Here is a 22505-nt window from a genome sequence, read left to right on the forward strand (position 1 = left end):
AAAATTTCAGATAATGGGTCCTATTTTTATGGAACACAAATATTCATTATCTTTTTTAATTCTAAAATAAATTTAATTTTTTTTAAAAAAAAACCTCTCGCATGCGCGGAAGCGCGTGCAGAGAGGCTAGTATATATAAAGTAAAAGGCAGAGAATGGTGAAACATTCAAAATACCATAAAATGTCCTTGACTAATGCAAACATTAAGAATTGAAATTATTAATTAAATGAGGATAATATAGTAAATCCACACTTTTTTATATTTTAAAAAAATTAAAATTAAAAGAAAAAATCCTATTTTTATAGAACACAACTACTCATTATCTTTTTTAATTTTAAAGTACATTTAAAATTTTAATTAAAAAAATCTCTCATAATCGCGAAAGCATATGCAGAAAGGCTAGTTATATTGAATGAATCTCCCAATACCCTTTTCTTTCTCTTTATCTCTTTCAAATGTTGGGTATGTGTAAACTTGTATATTCTATATCAAATGTTTGGGGCCACATGTTGCCAATTGTCGCAACCCACTCATTAGTAAGTAAGCTCTCGCTCACTCTGTCTTGGGCCTCCTGAGAATTACAGTATTTGCCACTACTGTGTGTCATGGCATGGCATCTTTTGAGATCTGGAGCTTCTCATTGATTGCACGCTCAACAATTCTCACCTCTCCCTTTCTGCCTCGATAAACATTTGTGTGCAATTGAGATAGCACTATTTTACTGTGATAATAATTTTTCCACTTGATATAGCATGATGGGCCGAGAATAACAAAACAATATTATCCCTGCTTTATATAAGTTTTTCTGCTCCAACTCTCTCCAAAGATCAATCATTTTCCAAGTTGAGAGCTTCAAGATAATATATATGATTTACATTAATTGTACATTATTAGCTCTTAGAACATTAATGGGGTTCTCTGCCAAGCTGGGAGAAAATGAGACTAAAGACCAGTTGATAATTTAAAACAATGTTTTTGATCGGATGAACAAATTTACTAACTAAATATTCATGTGGCCTTGTCTATTATGTTGTGTTTTAGTACATTATAAAACACCTTTGAATATTCCATACAAATTGGAGCATATATATCAGGTTCAGGGTCATACTATTTAATGTAGCTTTCCAAAGTCATGCTGTTTTTCCCTATTTACTAACAGAAGTAGTTGTTAGACAATATTTTAGGAGATCCATCTAGAAAACTCTTCTTCCTCAGCTAACCCATGAATGACATGGATGTTTAATCATGAAACTTTTGAGAAAAGCTGATACTGAGGCATCATGATGAGAAGAATGGTTAAAACTTCTCATTCATGGATTTCTTATTTTGGGATTATCTAGTAGTTGCAGGGTTAGCTTGCCTTGGAGGATTTAAGCCATGCAGGTACAATTTAATCATGGTTTTTTGAATATAATCCATTTGAAGTTTTGACTGACCAAAAGTGAAGAGAAAAAAGGACTAAAAAGAAAGAAAAAAACTTCAGAATATAAACAATGTGATTACAATGTAAACTTGGGACTATAAGTTATTTGCTCACTCTTATTTAAGTTCCAATTTTGAGAAGGTAAAGTGCCCTTTTTCATGTGAGATCAATAATTTTTTGGATTTTTTTTACTTGGCCTGGGATCTAGATGAGCATGCAGATGATGCAGCAGATCTAAATCTAATAATGGTAGGTTGAGGGTGGTTGGCAATAAAATAAAAAAGGTGGAGGAGTGGTTGGATCAAGCTCTCTCTCTCTCTCTCTCTCTCTCTCTCTCTCTCTCTCCAGTCCAACTCTACCTAGCCAGTACCAACAGCTCATGAGTATATTATTGAAGGGGGTGGGGGGAATCCCCTCTCTCATTAGCTTGAGCATTTGGTCCTTTCTTATCTTAGCTCAGCCTCATCATCCTCAACCTCAGAATGACATTAATACATACCCTACCAGATACCAAGATGGTTAAGCTTATTAAAAGTTCCCAAAGATGAACCGAAATTGGGTACTTGGGTAGGTTTCAATTTCCAATTTTTGAAAGTAAACATAAATGGTATTGATGTATGTGTGAATGTGGGGAAAAACTTGTATGTATGTGGGATGCACAGATTGTATCCCAAATTAATCATGTACTGCCATATTGAAAACTTAAAACACGTAACACTGTGTGTGATTGACTTGAGATACCGCGTTGCAATCCCAACGTTAATGCAGTTCAAAATTTTGAAAACCCCTCAGCAGTCTGCAGCAGTAAACTTCATTGACTAAAATTCACCCGTTCCCACAGGGCAATGATGAAGCAAAAGAAGGAAGCTGCTGCTGCCTGCTGCCACTGGCAATGGAGAGCTGCAGGTTTAGCCTACCAATATGGGAATTTGAAAATTGAAAGTTGAAATGAAACACCAACTACTTTTTCGGCCACAATGAGCCATACTGATACCCTGAGGGACAATTAAATGATTGAAGCCCAGTCAAGGGTCCCCAACTACAGTGAGCTTCTCCTTTGACAAGCTTGTGTTGACAGCCACACAACAAGAACGTATATCTTTTAGTCTTCTGCTACATGAAAACCAAGAAAATGTGTTTTGGTAAAAAAAATATAGAAAACTTTCAAATTTTGGAAACCGATAATCACTCATAAATCATACGTATTAAATAAATTCAAGTAATTTTTTTATTTTTGAGGATTCGAACTTAATGTGTAAGGTACAATTCATTCCTCTCATTCTTCTGTCACAACAAGACCATCCTGCATTAAACTAATAAGTATCTTTAGTCAAACCCAAAATATTTATTTATTTATTTATAACCCAACCCATAATTCATTGAGTGATGGAATTGCATGCATAATAATAATCTGCATTTTCTTTTTTCTTTTGTTTTTTTGTTGTCAATTTCGTTGTCCTTGGCATGACAGTAATTTGTGCAGAAAACAAAGACTGAAGTCTGAAACTGAAGAATTTAATTGCTGAGGAAAGCAGCCAAAACGTAAATAACAACAAACGTGCTTAACCGCAACACTAAGACACATATTAATATATTATATTTTCCGACCAAAAAAAATAGATACATAAAATATTGTGTGTGTATATCTAGCCAAAATAAAACCAGCAAATACCTCTCTCTCTCTCTCTCTCTCTCTCTCTCTCAGTAGAGTGAGGCTCACAGCTCATACAACAAAGGGCAGTGCAGTCCTCTTCATCTTCCTTTTTCCTCTAATTTATTAATTTTTCTTCTTTGCCCTTTACCTTCTTCTTTTTCCTTTTCTACTTTAATAATTCAAACCCAAAAAATTTCTTTTCTTTTTCATCTCCAAAAACCAACTTTCTCTTTCTCATTTTTTTTCTGGTAAGAAATTAGAAATATTATTCCTGCCTGCTTCTCCTAACTCATTTATCAGTTAAAATCATGCTTAATTCCCACCAAATTCTCAAAAGTCTCAGACTCGTTGTCCTTCCTTGAACCCACATTTCTGCTAAGTGCTAACCCAAGAGAAATTTCTAATGCCTGGATCTGAAGCTTTTCACTTCAAGGAAGGAGCTTTACCCTCTGCTATTCAGCTCAGGCAGCCCAGCTCTGACTGCATTCTTTGCTGCAAACTGCAGGTTACCATCTTCACCTTTTTCAATTGCTTACAGATCTGTCTTGTAATTGTTGCCGTTGTAACGAGTGTTTTGGACTCTGACAGTGTCTGGAACTTGAAATTTTCTCCTCTCCTTGGATGAATGCCTTAATGCTAGTTCTTAGACTTGATTTCTACTCAACCCATTAAAGCTTTCTCAGTTTTATTCATTCATTATTACTAGAATTAATTTGTTGAATTCGGTCAATGTGCTTGAGTAAACCCACTTTCTTGTAACGGTTATATTAGGATTAATTTTGGTAAAGTTCATTTCTTTAACTTCTCCATATTGTTGTTAAACCACTCTGAGCTATCAGTCTGTTATCCATGATTCTGCTCATTTAGTCATGTTGTATAAGAAATTAGTTTATACAGTAGTGTATGAAAGGGGCTTAACCTTTTTCACTCACTTGTGTATAGTGCATATACTTTACTGGACTGAAGGAAATAATAGTTGTAACTCCCAACCGATATGTACTCAATTTTGACTTTACATTGTTTTCTCATTTAAGGGAAAAGGAAGCATGTTTCTTTTTAGTTTTTCTGCTCTAAATTTGCAATCTATAATCAAGGCAACAGTGAATGGAAGTACATTTCATAATTTGACAATTATCATTATCATTTGGTGTTTACTGTTCTCCCCTGCTATTATGCATGCAAAAAGTTTGTCACTTTTCCTTCTTAATATATGAATGCCTTGCATTATTGGCTACCTGATCTTGATTTGTGGTTTTTGTGCTGAACCAGGAGATTGTGAGCCTTCCAAGGATTACATTTTGATTTCTCTAGTCACTTTCAAAGACTTTAGTCCAAACAACTCCCCATGAAGTCCTGTCCCTTTTCAGTTATTCCTTTCCTTTTTTCCATTGTCATTCTTCTTCCCCTTGTTTTCTCTGACCTGCATTCTGATAAGCAAGCCCTTCTTGACTTTGCTGCTGCTGTTCCCCATCGTCGCAACCTAACTTGGAACCCTGCTTCCCCAGTCTGCACATCCTGGGTTGGCATCACTTGCAATCTAAATGGCACCCGAGTGACTGCCCTCCGACTTCCTGGAGTTGGACTTGTGGGCTCTGTCCCATCAAACACCGTTGGTAGGCTAGATGCCCTTCGGATTCTTAGCCTTCGATCCAATCTCCTCCGTGGTAACCTTCCTTCCGATATTACCTCCCTTCCTGTACTCCAGAATCTCTACCTCCAACATAACAACTTCTCTGGTGATATTCCGGCCTCCTTTTCTCTTCAGCTCAATGTTTTGGATCTATCATTTAATTCCTTCAGTGGCAACATTCCACAAATATTACATAATTTGACACAACTCACAGGATTGAACCTCCAGAACAACAACCTTTCTGGACCCATACCTGATCTCAACCAACCCGGCCTCAAGCGTCTAAATTTAAGCTACAACCATCTTAATGGCTCTATACCTTCATCCCTTCAAAGATTTTCCAATTCATCCTTTGTGGGAAACTCACTTTTATGTGGAGCACCTCTTAAAGCTTGCTCCCTCGTCCTTCCTCCGCCACCTCCTACTCACAATCCACCACCACCAGTAGTTCCTCAGAAACGAAGCTCCAAAAAGAAGCTGAAGTTGGGAGTTATCATTGCGATCGCTGCTGGAGGGTCTGTTCTGCTGTTGCTGTTAGGCCTTATCATAGTTCTCTGGTGTTTAAAGAAAAAAGATAGTGGAGGAACTGGTGTATTGAAAGGAAAGGCTTCTAGTGGTGGAAGGAGTGAGAAGCCTAAGGAGGATTTTGGAAGTGGGGTGCAAGAACCTGAGAAGAACAAACTCGTTTTCTTTGAAGGTTGTTCTTACAATTTTGATCTTGATGATTTGTTGAGGGCTTCTGCTGAAGTGTTGGGAAAGGGGAGTTATGGCACAGCATACAAGGCCGTCTTGGAGGAGGCAACAACAGTGGTAGTCAAAAGGTTGAAGGAAGTGGTCGTTGGGAAGAAGGATTTTGAACAGCAAATGGAGGTTGTGGGACGAGTTGGACAGCACACAAATGTTGTTCCACTCCGTGCTTATTATTACTCGAAGGATGAGAAACTTCTAGTTTATGACTACATCTCAAATGGGAGCTTATCTGCTCTTTTGCATGGTATGCATGCCACTGCCACCGCTCTTTATTTAATTGTTTCCTTCTATTTTATCTCTTTCATGGGGTGGGGGTCCCGGGTTGTGTAGTAAATTGAAGTCAACTTCCTAAATGTCAGTCTGAAGTCATGTTAAACTTTTAAAAATTAATTGATGGAAACAAGGGGATATTGAGGGTGGGGGCAGTAGATAGTCAAGGAGTTTACGCAGAATGTGGTCATTCTTCTGGGTATGTAGACACTCATGAGAATAAACACACTGCCTTAATATCTGTAAGTGAGAACTGTATGTGCATATCTAAGAGAGAATGCAGGTAATTACCATGACGAGTACCATAGTTTCTGTAGAATACTGGTGAAAAGCATAACGTTTAAAGAAAGAGTTGTTTCACACTTGGAAGTGTATTAGCTCGTGCACCTAGTCGAGTATCATGTTTGATAATGATGTTGCGTTGGGATTTTAGTTATAATTACATGCTTTACAACTTGTATGTTTTTATTCATGAACTATTTTGTTGCAGTTAAGGTGGCTCCCTCCCCTGCCCCCCTTTTTCTCTTTACAGCTTCTTGTTAGCTTCTTCTATCCTTTACTGAAAGTCCTTGACATGATTTTCGTTTTAATCTGAACGACTATGTAAGCCTTGTTTTGACCTCATATGCCTAATGGTTTTCTAAGTCTTATTTCATATTGGAGGAGGCAATGCCGTACGCCACTCTTCATTCCGAGTGTTACTGATACTGAAAGCTACCTGTTCTTTAATGCCATTTACAAAGAATGCATATTACTTTTCCTGATTGTATTTTTTCTGCTGGGTGGTAAAAAAAATGCTTATGGAGATGCATATTAAAAAACCAGTTACTGTTCTTCTTGTTCTCTCCGTTACCAATATAAATACAAAGTATCTTTCCCTTTCCTGAGATTGGAACATGCGGAAACTCCAAAATTCAAAACCCTTTTCAGTTAACTAAGCTAGGGAAAGAAGTTTGCTACTTATTGATATTCAACTTTTTTTGGGTAAGGATTTTTCATTCTTCTTGTAGGACAACCTATTTAGAGTCGCCTTTATAGAAAATTCAGCTGTCTATTGAAGCGTTGTGTTGTGCACCACACTCACTTTTTATTGAATCTGATGGCAGGAAACAGGGGAGGCGGTAGAACTGCATTAGACTGGGACTCCAGGATAAAGATTGCCCTTGGAACTGCAAGAGGAATCGCTCACATCCATTCTATGGGTGGTCCAAAATTCACTCACGGAAATATCAAGTCCACAAATGTCCTCCTCAGCCAAGATCTTGATGGGTGCATCTCTGATGTTGGCCTGACTCCTCTCATGAATGTTCCTGCCACTACTCGGAGTGCAGGCTATCGAGCTCCGGAGGTGATTGAAACCCGCAAGCACTCTCATAAATCAGATGTGTATAGCTTTGGCGTAGTCCTCCTTGAGATGCTGACTGGAAAAGCTCCTCTCCAGTCACCAGGGCGTGATGATATGGTTGATCTCCCTCGGTGGGTCCAGTCTGTTGTCAGGGAGGAATGGACTGCTGAGGTTTTTGATGTTGAGCTGATGAGGTACCAAAACATTGAAGAAGAAATGGTGCAAATGTTGCAAATTGCAATGGCATGCGTGGCAAAGGTGCCAGACATGCGACCTAACATGGAAGAAGTTGTTAGAATGATTGAAGAAATCCGGCAATCCGACTCAGAGAACCGGCCATCTTCCGAAGAGAATAAATCAAAGGACTCAAATGTGCAGACTCCTTGACCTCCACCAAAACTTGTTGCTTTTTCCTCTCATCAGGTTCTGAGAAATTCATATATTTGTTCCTCTTCTGATTAGGGAAGCATAATAGAACTTTTCCTTTATGTACATGCCTCCTAAGGTTTTCCCAAGCATTATTCAATTACATGCATGGCTTTGTAGAGTGGGAATCAATCCAATTGTGCCATTTTTCCTAGGTAGTAGTCAGGTGGGTTTTTTTTTAAGTTTCTTGATTTGTTGCAATTTGTATTTTAACCTAAGGAATTAATTGATGATCTTCATTAATTCAAGAGCTTTCTCTAACTTTTTTGTTATATATCCTAATCCTATAATCACACTTTAATCACTATTGGTTAAGACTATAACAAGTTGATTATGAAAGTTAAATGTGTGCTTGTCATAATTCTGTGACAGCTAATATGGTCAGAAACTGTGGTCTTTTGGTAGAAGAAATTCTGACGGACGTCCACCTCTCTAGACCCTTGAAAGTAGGAGACTATATAAACCTATTTGGGGTGGCATTTCAAGCCTAGCCATCCCAGTTTCCGATATGCCAACTTCAATTTACTGTATATAGATTGTGGTCCTCCTAGAGTTTCCCAACTAAGAAAACTATGGTCCATCTCAACACATGAGATATTTCAAAACTCTCTTATCACCATTATCGTCGCTGTCCCTCCGTGATCAGGCTAGGAGGTGTGCTAGCTAGAGAGCTCCAACAATGTCAGACGGCTTAGGTTCATCCTTGCCTCCACCTCCTGGCCACAACCAATCGAAGGCCAGCAGTGCACGACATGTCGCCTTCTCTGAAACCTCTGCACCATCAGCTCCCAGCAAGGCCCATGATCAAGCCATCCATTTTGTTCCTGACCTTGATGATGAGCACCCTAAACGCTTTCGTCCAGGCTGCTACGCCTGCTGCGCATGGGGTTGCTTGTTCTTCTTTGCCTTCATACTGCTTGCTCTCATTGTTGGTTTCATATTCGTGGCTATCTTCCAATCCTATCTGCCTCAAATCCACATCCGAAGGTTCAACGCCACAACCATCAACTTTGCTAAAGCCAACAAAGATTTGGGCGTGAAGGGAAAAGTTGATTTTCTTGTGGAGTTTTTTAACAAGAATGAGAAAACTGAGCTCAGATATGGCGCCTTCAAGATCACTGCTTCATCTGCGCACGTCCAGCTAGGTAAGACTGAGTTTCCAGAGTTTAGACAGGGCCAAAAAAACACAAAATCTCTGAACGGAACCATCACGGTTAAACTTTCTGGGGTTGATAAAGACGACGCTGATCAGCTCAAAACCGACATAAAAAATAGGGAAGTAACTCTGAATTTGGCAATAACCGGCAGTGTTAGCTTCCCTATTGGAGGAGTTTGGTTTAAGAGCGTTCCCATCATATCAAACTGCGATGCCAAGCAAAGGGAAGTTGATTTTGGAAACAAGGCCAAATGTGACTATAGGATTATTGCCATAAAGTAAAATCCTCATTGATATCTCTCTCCATCCGCGTAGAAAATGCTTTAGAACCCAATTTTTTTCTCAACTCTCTCACATGATCCTGAAGTCTGTATACGTATGAGCTGCATGTATTCAATACGAGAGAAAGAGTTGAGAAAAAAAGAAAGTTAGGGTTATATAGCGTATGTTGTCTGAGACAGATTCAATGGGCTGCAGGACAATAGCTGCCAATAGTGTTAGATGAGGGAATTGGTTTGAGCCATCATCATAATCATGTCGATTGCATAAAAGATTTTAAGATTTTATTGTTTGTTATGTATCATGTGGAATGTTCACAAAGTTTTTCCTTTTTTTTTTTTTTTTGCGTGCCTTCCCAATTGCTCCATCTTTCTTTAATGTGGAGAAACTTGTGGAGAATCAATAAACATCTCAAGATCTTGAATAATCTTCATAATCAAAATACTCATAATTGCAATCTTTACATGTCTTCAATCGCGATTCAAAGCACACACACAATATGCAGCACTTTCTGTAATAATTTCGTTGCCTAGTTTTTTTTTCCAATTCACCAATTGCTTTTGAACCTCGAATTATGAGATGTCACCATTCTAACATCGAAAGGACATGCAAACAAAGTAAATTACAATACAATGCACATTAAAAAAAATGTTCACAGGTTTGTACAATTAAGTATGACACTCAACCAACTTGATAAATTATTTAGTTTCATAAAATAGAGTGTCATCGCCTTATGAAAAAAAATTGTTTTCACAAACAATTTACGCTACTATCAATATAATCATGCAATAAGCCCATAAAACCAAACTAAATTATTTATCAATTAGCTCTTAGTTTAGCATGATTTATTTTTAAAAAATTCGGAATAGTTTAATTTCCTTTTATGCGGGGGCTGATTTAAGAGCGTAAAATAACTTTTCTACGTATCATTATATTATTAACTAAGAATAGCAAAACAATATTATTTCGTTACAAATACGTTTTTTTTTATGCCATGATTGAGTGGATAAGCCAGAGTTAGGCTGAGGGGTATTGATAGTGGCCCACACATCTAATGGTGGTATTGATAATGGCCCTTGGATGGGTCCAATCTACACCCTACGGTACACGCCTAATTGAATACGGGGTGGGGCCCACACATCCAGGGACCCGATTACAAGATTTAACGGAGAATGTGTTCACGGATAAAATTAAGGGAGATTCACTATTATACCCAATATGGGGGCCAAAATTATAAAAATACCCTATATAAAATGGACTTTAGAAACACACCCAAAGTCCATTTACAACATAACAAAAAAGCTTTTAACTTCTTATAAATTACAAAACTGCCATCAATTTCTTAAAACAAGCCCAACCCCAAAATCTCATAAAAATACCCAAAGCACTCAATAGGGCATCAAAGTAATTTAATAATTAATATTAAATTCAATAAGGCCAGCTATCATTTTTTGGGTTTTTTTTGGGTTTGTTTATAGGAATTCAATTGTGTAGGGTTTATTTATAATATTAGTGCTAGAAATGGGTATATCACTAAATATCTCTAAAATTAATGTCTCTCACTCAGGGACTCCGTAGCAAAGACAAAAAAAGGGTGGGGGCATATGGAGTAAGGGTGTTGTAATAAGGACGTGGATCCTACGCCAAGTTGGAATATAAAATAGAAAATTCTAGAAACAAAGCTTTTTCCTTTTTCTTATTTCTTATCTTTTTATATATAAAAATACAAAATATTTTTCGGAATTTTACCCTTCTCAGCCCCTCACGAAGTCTCTGATTCTGTCAAATACAAGTTCACAATCTCCTGGTATTTGCCTTTCTCATCCCATTCTCTGTAATTATTGTTGTTGTTTTTTCATTATTTATATGATCTGGGGTATCTCTGCTGATTTCGGATCGGCGTCTGTTTTACGAATAGGGTTTGGTTTTGGGAAATTTGGGTGTCGTTTTGGTCTTGTTTAGGCTCACGATCTGGGGTTGATTCGATTGTTTTCTGGGTCTTCAGGTTGTGTTTGTGCGGTTGTGTGTTGCCATGGCGTCAAAACGCATCTTGAAGGAGCTTAAGGATTTGCAGAAAGACCCTCCTACCTCATGCAGTGCTGGTATTTGCTCCTTTCCCTTTTCCACAATCCCTTGCATGGTTTCTGTCTCAGACTTGTAAATGTTTATTTTAAATTTGTATTAAGATTGTAGAAAGTATTAATTGCAGCTAATTAACTGGTTAATTTTAAGGCTTTCAACCTTTTTCAGCCCACGATGTTTAGCATAAGCATGGCCCTTTTGATCCATTAAAGAGGAAAAAACTGAAAATAATGTTCAAATATTGTGAGTTGTTGAATGGCATATTTGTGGATGGCCCAATCGAGAGCAACACCTCTAATCTAAGGAGGAGGTTGTCTCGGGCTCAAATTCAAACCCCCATCCCCTAATGTTTTAACTGATCGAAGATGGTAGCATATTTGCACTTTAATGAGTTTCCAGTTGTCTCGTGTGCTTGCTAATGCATCTTAGCTTTCTCAGATATGTATATTTTGATCACTATTTATTTTGAGGTTGATATAGAAGCTTTTCTTTGGGTGTACCTTTTAATGGGTTATAGGTCCCGTGGCCGAGGACATGTTCCATTGGCAAGCAACAATTATGGGGCCTGCTGACAGCCCATATGCAGGTGGTGTTTTTCTAGTTTCAATTCATTTCCCTCCAGATTATCCATTCAAGCCTCCAAAGGTAAAAAAGAAGCGAAACCTTACCCTTTTGTTTCTATAGAATTTGTAATTGTCTCATTCCTCCATACGATACGATAAATGAAGTATGAGCTGTGTGTGACATAGAATGGCTAAAATGGACACTGCATCAGTGTTTAATAAAAGGGATAAAGTTTTCTGTTATTTAGTTGATGTGCTTAGGTGATTGTATCAAACTGCTCTCTGCAGATTAAATGATAATTCTGTCAATGGCAACCTGTGTATATTATCTCTGAAATTGTAATATGTGTGAGAACTTATTGAGAAGTAAGATGCTCCCCCTTCCCCCTCCCCTCCAAAATCAATAATCTGATTTTGTGGTGGGTTGGCATGGGTGTGTGAACAAGAATCCCCATAAGAGTATTTGGTCCTGTGTATCAGTCTTGATAATTACTTATCTGTGTTGAACATCTATATTAACGTTTTCTTTTATTCAAAATTGATATTCATGTAAATTTAACAAAAGTGATGACGTGTTTCATTGGTGCTCTACCTTTAAATCAAACTTTATAAGGTTATGAGAATTATGTGTTCCCTTAGTTTGTGATATTTGTAGGTGTTGTCTTAGAATGATTTTAGAGTTGCACGATAAAAAGCCGATTCTTGTAAGATCATCTCACTAAGCGGGCAATTCAATGTTTTGCTTTGTTTTGGTCGTTTTCATGTTTTGTGGTGATTTATTTGTGGACAGTTTATAATGTAGAGGCTAACCAGAGTTACATTTCAGGTTGCATTTAGGACCAAGGTATTCCACCCAAACATTAATAGTAACGGAAGTATATGTCTTGATATTCTTAAAGAACAATGGAGTCCGGCACTTACCATTTCCAAGGTTTGTATAGCTATTTTAGTTTTTCGTTTGTGATTACAAGAGTTCTTGCTTCAGTCCTCTTATCAGATTAAAATGATATGTCCTTTGACTCATCCTAATAATCCTACTTTTCACTCCCCATCTTGTTGCATCTTCTGACTTGCCATTGGTGGTGCGGCACATGCAACTCTAACAAGATGGGTGTGAGGGTTACACATAGCAACGTAACATGGTATGCCCAAAGTAGGATTAGATGGAGTTAATATTACATCATTTTAATCTGATAAAAGGACAGAAGCCAGCTCCATTACAAGATAGCAGTTAGAAGAACAGCCTATTTGTTTTGATATATAGGTTATAATGGTCATTCAATAAATTTGTGTTCAGGTGCTGTTATCCATATGCTCTCTGTTGACGGACCCCAACCCCGATGATCCACTTGTCCCTGAAATTGCACACATGTACAAGACTGATAGGGCAAAGTATGAAGCCACTGCCCGCAGTTGGACACAGAAGTATGCCATGGGGTAAAATTGGAGATTCCCAGCATTTGTAAAAGGATGCAAATGCATGAATTCCCTCTCCTCTTAAGTAAACATTGGAAAAATTGAAAATTTCTTTGTCATTTGTGGAACTTAAAATTGATGAAGGAACTAGTTCTCATTGTGTGAATATTCATTTGGGGGCATTGGAGATGGGAAGGAAAAAAACAACTGTAATGTATTGTTGCTATGTTGTTATTAAGCGAATGGTTTGTTTGTTGATCTACTACCCTTAAAATGATCAAAGAAATAATGTTTTGAGGGCAGGATTGCGGGGGTTGCTTATATCGGTTAGCAAATGCTTTCCCCTCAGAAGATCACCGAAGGAAAACACATTCTAAAAGCAAAATACATAATAGTACGTATCGTATGAAGGTTCGGAAGATGTATTTTGTTACAGATTGATGAATTGTGTGGTAACATACAACAAATTGGCCGTCTTTTTAACTGGTTTTGTCCTTGTTTATTCTTGTAGGATAGTTATTGGCTTTCTTTTTCACTGGTTTTGTCCTTGTTTCTTCTTAGATAAAGTATCAACTAGCTGTGTAGGTGGTTGGACTTTGCTTTTGAGTCTTGTTCTAGTCTATTTATGGTAAATTTTGTTGCATATAACAGTATATGCAAAGCTTCTTTTTATAGCCATTTTATTATGAAAGGAACGTAGTATTTATCTTTTATATGAAAAAAAATCTCTTTAAATATATGTATTTTTCTTTTTCTTTTTGCTTGGTCGAAAATCTCTTCAACATAGGGGTCTCGATCATTAGTAGCTATAATCCCATACATGTGAATTGGATGCGAATGCGTCACACCAATGGATGGCTCATGCCGAAACAAATGCAATGTTTGGCAACGAGTGATGTGCTCTGTTTTGAATTTTGAGGTTTAAAACCACGTGGCCTTGTGGTTTGAATTGTCGCTCCGTTAATTGCCCAAGTTCGGCGGTATTGAAATCTCTGATTCTTAATGGGTTTTGTTGTATTATGCATATTCTAATTATCTAATACAAAGGGAAGGAGCAGTTAGGTAGGTCATACTTGATTTAAAGAATAAGTCGAGGAGAAGTCGAGAAGAGAAGAAGAGAAATGATAAGGAATTGAACATATAACTTTGGAAGAAAAATCGTATTAATTTCCTTTTTAGGCCATCGTATTAAGTGTGTAATATAATAACATGTGAGGGAAAATAATAAAAATTTGATTAACTTATCGCTTGGTTGACAAGCAACGAAGGTGGTCACTGCAACCGCCCTAAATCCTTTTTATTCCAACTCTAGTTGTACATGATTGATCGCTCTTGCTCCACGTGGTTGATTGATGGATTGGGGTCTGTTGCCTTTGCTTCTTGCCCAAGCATTAACCAACTCTAGCAAAATTTTCAACGCTATTTGAGTGGCTTATTTTATTTAAATCAAATTACTGTGTAATGCCATTTCTCATTCTGCAACTCCCATTTGACAAATTTCCTTTTCTATGTATTGTATTTTGACTGAACCCAATCCCTTGCTTAAAATAATCCCATGGCTGCACCCACCTTAGCAAAATAGACTATCACAATTTATTCTAGGCAGTGATTTTTTTTTTATTTATTTTAAAGGTAATGTAATGAATGGACCAACTTAGGTTTGAAGGAGTCAGGAAGAAATAAAAATTGGGTCCAGCTGATATTTCCATGTCTGATCATGACATGCCCTGGCATGCACCTATTAGGAGAGGAACTGCGACAGTAAAAAGTAAAACATCTTCCCAAATCCTAGGTGGAAAGAATGCATCCGAAAGAGAAAAAAGGTGTTCCTCCCAGCATGCTTTTGAGGACACAACATACACACAGACAGTAAAAAGGCAGAGAAAAAGAGCTACATACAACTGCGTGGTCGGTTTTACCAACATGTAAATTAAAATTGGTTTAATCTAGCAATATTTCAAGTCAATAATGCATATTATACGTGATTTATTTAATATACCGTCTCAGTGATATATTCATTGTAAATTTTTCTCGTTAATTGGAGTTCATTGTACTATGATAAGTTTAATCATCTGAGTCGAGACCAATGGACAAAATTATTGTATACAATCTGTTTTTTCAGTAGCATTTTAATCTTTTGTGAGAAAAGTGTCGTATTGTATGCACCATTTATGGGTCTCTACCGACAATATAGACAGGACCATGTTGGGTGAACTCTAGTGTGCTTAAATTACAAAGAGGGACTAAAAGAAAGAAAGACATAATTAAAAAGAGGGTCTACTGTTTTAGAATAAATTGATTCAAAAGATGGGGAAGAAAAATCAAGGGGGAGGCACGACTTGGGGCAATTTGTGAGCGTCAAGGGGGGCTTGCTTTTCTTTGGTGGAATAAACGTAACGAGAGTTAGGGGTTGGGGAAGAGAGCAGAAGAGGGCAACTGACACGTCAATAGAGGCAGCTGGAGGCAGGTTTCCCGCTTTATACTCCCCGACATGACTCATGACCCATGACCCGCTCACACACTCACTCACGAGAAAATTATATATATATATTACCCATTTCGAATAAATAATATTAAACAATTGAATTGTTATTCGCACTTTCATTTGTCATTTCCTCAAAAAAAAAATTTGATTTTTTTTATATTTCTCTTGTTATGTAATACTTTATTCTAATTTATAATCGTTACATATTATTATTACGTGATGAGAAAGATATTAAGAAAGAATGCATGCACCAGAATTAATATATTTCTCTACAATTTATATACCTTATAGATGTACTCGACTAAATAACTCCTCTAATCGGATGTTCGGTGTAAAATTAAAGACACCTCAAACCGAACAGAAGAATGATTGATTAACAAAGACTAGTTTAGCAAAGCTATGTGCCACACGTTTAACATTACAACCTTAGCATCATCATCGCTCAAGCAAAGGAAACAAAGCAGAGATGATTTCGGAAAAGATAAGTGTAAAAAAACAGCAGTAAAGTTGAGAAATTAAAGCTAAGATAAGAGAGTGAGGTTGATGTATTAATTACTCAAATACTGAGTCCACTCCCACTCTTATGTATCCATGACTCCATGCACTATATATACCCGTGACACTTCCCATTCCTCTCCGTTTTCCTCCTGTTCTCCACTTGTCTCTCTCTCTCTCTCTTCCCAAACCTGCAAAGGGGTTTTAGTACGGTTTCTTATCTGCCAAAAGCCCCTTCTAGCTAGCTGGCTAGGCGCTCCTCCTCCTCCCGTACTCTTCGCAGGTCTCTGCTTCTTCTTTTCCATCACCTTATTTCTTTCCTCTTCGATCCACTCTGAAATCACCCTTCTATAAAAGTTCAGATTCCACCTAAAACCTCACTCAGTACAGACAACTCACTGGTACAGTGGTACAGTTTGTTCTGTATATGCTTCTTGATGTCTCTCAAGAACAAACCTACATCTCCAATTTCATTTCCTCTCCCTCAAAACCCATGACAAGCTTCCAAACCATCTCGTCCGTAAACCCCATGGTCAAATTTTCGGAGCAAGTAACCACCATGACCAAGCTCATCACCCACGAAAACCAAAACTCGCCTGTGAACCCGACCCATCTCCCACCAAAGCTCGTCCGGATCATACTCACAGACGCCGACGCCACCGACTCCTCCAGCGACGAAGAAGACAGCGGCGTACGCAGAGTCAAACGACATGTCAGACAGATCAGCCTCGAGCTCTCTTCACCTTCCTCCTCCTCCTCCCCTTCTTCTTCTTCTTCTTCTTCATTTTCTTCGGGTCATTCCAAACGGCTCAGAAAAGACCAACGACCCACCAAGAAACTCGGGTCGAGGTCGCCGGGATCCGACCAGACTCGGCTGAACAAGTTCCGAGGAGTCCGCCGGCGACCATGGGGCCGATGGGCCGCGGAGATCCGTGACCCGACCCGGAGAAAACGGGTCTGGCTCGGAACATTCGACACGGCGGAGGAAGCTGCCACTGTTTACGACAGAGCTGCAGTGTTGCTCAAAGGTCCTGACGCCGTCACCAACTTTCCTAACGCCGCTATGACGGAAGCCAAGGTCGTTACTGACGTGGTGGTCCCGGCGGCGGAGGAGAGCTACGGGTGCGGATCACCTACGCCCAACGAGGCTGCCACATCGCCAACTTCCGTTCTCCGGTACGACGAGTTAACGCCGTTCGACGGTTTCAGTTACGGCGAGGTGGACGCCTTTGGGTTCGACATCGACCTGCCATTAAGCCTGCCCGATATTATGTTGTCGAATAATAACAACTTTGCTCACGACGAGTTCGGCGAGTTTGACGTCAACGATTTCTGGGTTGACGTCATATGCTAAATTCACCAGGCACGCTCACACGTGTCGGATTCCACTGAAACACGTGGGTGCGAAGGAGTATTTTGTAATTTCGTCAGAACTGTGCGGGGTGAGTATCGTGACGTGACATAGTAGGACTGGGAGGGGAAGCTGAGTGTATAATGTAGAATTACCAAAATGCCCAATTAATTTTGGCTAGTCAAACTACGGAGTGTTATTATATGAGTAAAGCCGATTTTATCTAATTATATTCGGCGATTTTGTGATTTTTTTTCTTTTCTTTTTTCTATTTATAAAAATATTGGTGTTTAATTGTAATTAAAAAAGAGTATTAATTTATTTGATATTGTCAATGAGAATTTAGAAGCTTGGAGACTTTTGGGGTGGGAAGAAATCATAAATGAAGGAGTGCTTTGATTCCTTGGACATCACGCCTAGCGTTGAAAAGCAAAAGGCATAATTATTATTACTGATTTCGGCTAAATTAAATATTAAAATGGAGAAGAATATCTAATATGCTTTGTTGTAAATAATATTTAAAAAATCCAATGAATTTTCTTTCTAATTCTTTGCCTTTGGCCTTCGCTTCGGCTTTGGCTGTCACTGTTTATAGTGGCACACTTGGAGGGAGGCTCAATACTTTTTGACACGTGTTCAAAACGGGCTGCTTTCACATAGCAAACTGGTAAGGAGTTTGGATTTTGTCGGATATCCTTGCTGGGCTCCATCAAATATGATATAAAATAAACACTATTAAATAAGACGACAATATCTAATCTCATCGCTTTTTCTCTTTTTTGTTTTTTCTTTCTTTTTTAAGTAATCTAAATTGCTTTGTTTTTGTTGATAATGTCATTATTCTGCAAAGATAATTTTGTAGTGGGTTCACAATAAGGTGAATCCATGAAACCTTTTTGTTGTGTCCATAACAAAAAGAATCCATTTTATAAATGAATCGTTGCAAGTTGTATCGATTTCTATTTATAGATATTTGTGAAATTTATTGTGAGATTCACATATGTCTACAGTCAGATTTCATTTAGATTAAATATACACAACTAATCATAAAACTCATATGAAACATTCACATGAAAATCATCGGCATAATATATGGATTTCACCCTATTATTATACTGCGCTTGAAGACTCTTTCAACACAAAGTTGACGTTAAAATATATTTATCATAAAATAAGATACATTAATAGAAAGGCTGAAATTCCATATAAGGTAAAGGATCACTAAGTAAGCTCCATCAAGAATCCTAATCTATCTTATTACATTTACTGTTGAAATGGAGAAATACAAGAACCAAGTAGGCTAGTGTGTGGGCCAGTGGGGTCCACATTGAACCGGTGGCTAGTCACTAGTGGTTAATAATCATAGCTGAGGCTCTGGGCCCACACCAATGCATCATGATGGTATTTCAAATGGACCTGGTACAATTGCATAAAACAACCAACGTGGCTACCGGCGGCTGCAAAGTTGGAATTTGAATTCGCCAATTCAAGGGGAATGGATGACGGGAATGAAGATTTTATTTTCTTTAGATCATACAAGATGTAGTTAAATTAGTTTAATCTACGAGGAGGGATTCGAACTTCAACACCAAAAAATAAATTATCTGTCCTAATCAATTGGTTTAACCGAGATACGCGAGATAAAAAGCTATGTGGAGAGGCTCAAAGAAATTTGGAATTGGCATGCTTGAATTGAAAATGCATGCTTATGCTTGAATAGGGATTTGGTGGGTCCTATGGTTGGTGACCAAACAGATATGAAAGTAACCATAGCCCAATCTGGCCCATTTACGAGCCTATAATCGACAGCCGCCTCCCGCCACTAATACCAACAATGATTAATTTAATTTGAATCTAAATCCCAAATAGGAGACTTAGGTGCCAGATTGCCAATGCATTTTGGTGTTAATTGGTTGTTTTGTCTTTGCTCAGCACCAGTGAGTACACCCCACATGGTATTATAAAAAAAACAAAATGTGACATATACTACCATTAATCCAATAATATCCTACTTCTAAATCTTTATTTTTTAAATTTTGTATTTTTGTATGTCATTGTCACATAAGGCATGACTGTTTGCTTCCCAAACTCACACAAGGCATAGATTTTTATTGTATTGATCCGTTGGTCGTCAGTATAGTTATTTTTTATTTTTTGAGGATTTTTTATATTAAGAGTGGCAATAATATACTAAACTCACACAAATTATAACGATATTAAAATTCGAACCCATAATCTATCATGAAGGAGCATTTACTCTAAATCACTACATTAGTAAGATCCTTTACATCGGTAGAACTATTTACTGGACGGACATTTGTGGAAGACTTGTAACAGACAGGGCATGCATAAATTAGTGAGGAAAACGACCCGTCAAGTGAAAGACGAAGATATTTATCTTGGAATGTTATGAAATCCCCAAATTTTACATTGGAGATACGTACGTATTTATAATGTCTGCACAAAAGCGTGACAAGAGACAGTACGGACTGAATTTTGAGGGGCATAAACATAAAGACACCCAGCAAAGTTTAAAGATATTCAAGCCCCACCCGCAAATGGATAAGAACAACCAACCCAAACGTACAAAAACTCTCATGGCATTGCATGATATATATAATATTCGTATGTATATTTATATATGTTGCCGGAGGCTAGCTAGCTAGTGGTGAAGTGGGAATAAATGGTTTCATTTTTCCATAATTTATGGCTGCAATTTTCAATTAATATCCAGGCATGCAGCTCATGACAATGTTAAATAATAGATAAAACAAAAACCAATTGAACAAAAATCGAATATGAGAGATTTTTCGAGAAGTATTTTAATTTTAATTCACAATTGGTTATATATTTCTAATTTCGATTGTTAGATTGCATTTAAGAGACTATCAATACATTTAATGAATGTAATCTAACTATCCAGATTAAAAATATGTAACTAATCATCAACATAAAATACTTATTAAAGAATTTTCACGAAAGTACTTACGCAGAATTAATGTCCTAAACCCTAAAACAAATATAAATAGTATGAAAATTATGTCCTAAATTTGGGTACCGTAATTTCAAATCAGGGTGGCTAAATTTTATCGGTTTTGGGTTTGATTTTTCAACTCCCAACCACAACCACATATGTGAATATATTGTTTTTAGCTTGGAAAACGAAGAAAAACAAAAACGAATAAAGAGGTGGAAGGTTCTCCGAAGTTGAAAGCATGTCCTGTAAATTTCGTAATTGACTTTTCCGAGCAGTGCTTTTTGATTTTCGATGAAGAAAAACAAAAAGCTCTTCATCCCACTATTGGACTAAACAAAGACCGTCCATTGATCAAGTCTTCCAACGACAATGTCATGTCACCCTCCAACCAAAAATAAAAAATAAAAAATGAAGGTTGGGGAGAAATTTCCAAGCGATAGGGTAAAGCCAAATTGGAAGGTGAAATGCTGTTGGAAAAAGCATAAAAACAGAGCGGGCGGAAACAAGCAGCATGCATGCTTTGACCTTGAATGAATTGAAATAAAAGTTGGACAGTCAAGGTTCTTAGAACTTTCCCAATCTATTTTCCATCGAAATAATCGACGCAGCAAGCCCCACAGTGATTTTTGTCTCTCTGGTAATTTTAATTTACAAGTTGAAATCTCTAGTCAAATGTACACACTTGAATTCAAATGTAAAGCCTAACCTATCTTCTCTGTCTTATATTCGTCTGTATTTCCCGTCAAATGGGCAAGTTCCTATTTCAGTTATATTTTTTTAACTTTCAACTTTAACAACACAAAAGTATCATCTAGTAACTTCTTATGTTGTTTACATAACCACTTGTTGCGAAAGCTTGAGCAATCGAGGAATGATTGTATATTAAGCTAATAATTAGTAATCACATAATCTAAGAATGTAAAAGTTTGACAAAAATACTTAATTCCTGACTGATTGTGGCTAAATCTGAATAAGTAACCGGAAAATGAAATAATCAAGCCCAATCTAAAGAAATAACAAACCATGAAAAAATTGAAAAGTGAATTCGGAGATTGTATTAGTGATATTGCATTTTAGATTTGGGTACTCTTACATGGTATTTTTTTATTAAAAAAATATTATAATTTTTGGTTCTAACTTCTAACACAGCAATACGTGTTCATAAAGTATTTTATTTCTACTAAATAATATATTGACATATTATTGATTGATGGAGCAAATTGGGTGATTCTGGTACCGGCCCAAACCTTTTCTTCAAAAAAAAAAAAACTGTATAACTGTTGGGTTTAGAAGCAGCCAGGCCCATATAGTCCAAGTCAAGAAAGATAAGAATTCACAATGGAGGGCCATCATTGGAGAGGCAAGAAGATTCCCAAATAGGCTCTTGTTTTTCTTCTTTTCCGGCCGAAGAAGATAAGTTATCGAGGCATACCACAAAACAAGTTGTAGGAAAATAACAGTTCCACAAAACAACTTTTTTCTTTGCTTTTGACTTGAGACCACGACAGCTTGAGACTTCGAATTTTATCAATCTGCTTCATATAAAAACCTATGAATCATGTTTGAATGTTTCTTTCTACAATATGTGTTTCTCTTGCAAGTTGTCACCCCTTGGGATGTGATTGGATTGGATTGGATTGGATTGTATTGGATATCAGATTCGATTGGATCGTGTGTGTCACTATCTTTTTGGCGTTGTACATTAACGTGAAAGTCAATCAGGAGTTGAATTGCATGATGACTGCTATTCATAGAGCTATGGGCATGCTTGGTGTTTAGGCAGCACATGCAGACTCGAGGTCACATGTTTGAATTCCTCTCCCCCAACATCGCTTGTATAAAAAAAAAAAAAAAAAACAAAAACCTAGTAAAGAAGCGAATGCGGGTCTCTACAATGATGAATATTGTTGAGGGACTAAAACTGGAAATTGGTTATCACCCCAGATCACATGTTTGAACTCCTCTTCCCTAACATCGCTTATATAAAAAAACGAAAAACCTAGTAAAGAAGTGAATATGACTCTCTACAATGACGAACATGCAGATTGAAAATTCAGAAATTAACATTGAAAAATTGTGAAACTAGAGACAAAATCCTCACGACAACTTGAGGAATAACAGTCATGTGTGCAGACAAAGGTTTATGATTCACCGAAATTTTGGAGTTAATGATGGATTTTCCAAGACTTCCGAGTTAATATT

General features: G+C 37.4%; 4 protein-coding genes across 5 annotated transcripts; all 4 read left to right on the forward strand.

The window, feature by feature from the left end:
* Positions 3003 to 7760, forward strand: LOC18774851 (probable inactive receptor kinase At5g58300). The gene is made up of 3 exons (XM_020565959.1): positions 3003 to 3583; positions 4348 to 5702; positions 6835 to 7760. The coding sequence occupies exons 2-3, from the start codon at positions 4424 to 4426 to the stop codon at positions 7458 to 7460; spliced, it is 1905 nt and encodes a 634-aa protein (XP_020421548.1). The 5' UTR covers positions 3003 to 3583; positions 4348 to 4423; the 3' UTR covers positions 7461 to 7760.
* On the forward strand, positions 8179 to 8937 carry LOC18773019. The gene has a single exon (XM_020565014.1). It carries the CDS (start codon positions 8179 to 8181, stop codon positions 8935 to 8937), a length of 759 nt encoding a protein of 252 aa, XP_020420603.1.
* LOC18773699 (ubiquitin-conjugating enzyme E2-17 kDa) lies at positions 10605 to 13297 on the forward strand. 2 transcript variants are annotated; one of them, XM_007206036.2, is made up of 5 exons: positions 10605 to 10741; positions 10940 to 11036; positions 11534 to 11661; positions 12406 to 12510; positions 12877 to 13297. In XM_007206036.2, the coding sequence occupies exons 2-5, from the start codon at positions 10967 to 10969 to the stop codon at positions 13018 to 13020; spliced, it is 447 nt and encodes a 148-aa protein (XP_007206098.1). In that variant the 5' UTR covers positions 10605 to 10741; positions 10940 to 10966; the 3' UTR covers positions 13021 to 13297. The 2 variants fall into 2 exon arrangements, with proteins under 2 accessions (XP_007206098.1, XP_007206097.1); XM_007206035.2 differs by lacking the exon at positions 10605 to 10741 and adding an exon at positions 10820 to 10853.
* On the forward strand, positions 15829 to 17734 carry LOC18772665 (pathogenesis-related genes transcriptional activator PTI6). Its single transcript, XM_007206722.2, has one exon. The coding sequence runs from the start codon at positions 16403 to 16405 to the stop codon at positions 17327 to 17329; it is 927 nt and encodes a 308-aa protein (XP_007206784.2). The 5' UTR covers positions 15829 to 16402; the 3' UTR covers positions 17330 to 17734.

This window comes from Prunus persica, chromosome G6 (genome assembly GCF_000346465.2).
Source record: "Prunus persica cultivar Lovell chromosome G6, Prunus_persica_NCBIv2, whole genome shotgun sequence".
Classification (NCBI taxonomy): domain Eukaryota; kingdom Viridiplantae; phylum Streptophyta; class Magnoliopsida; order Rosales; family Rosaceae; genus Prunus; species Prunus persica.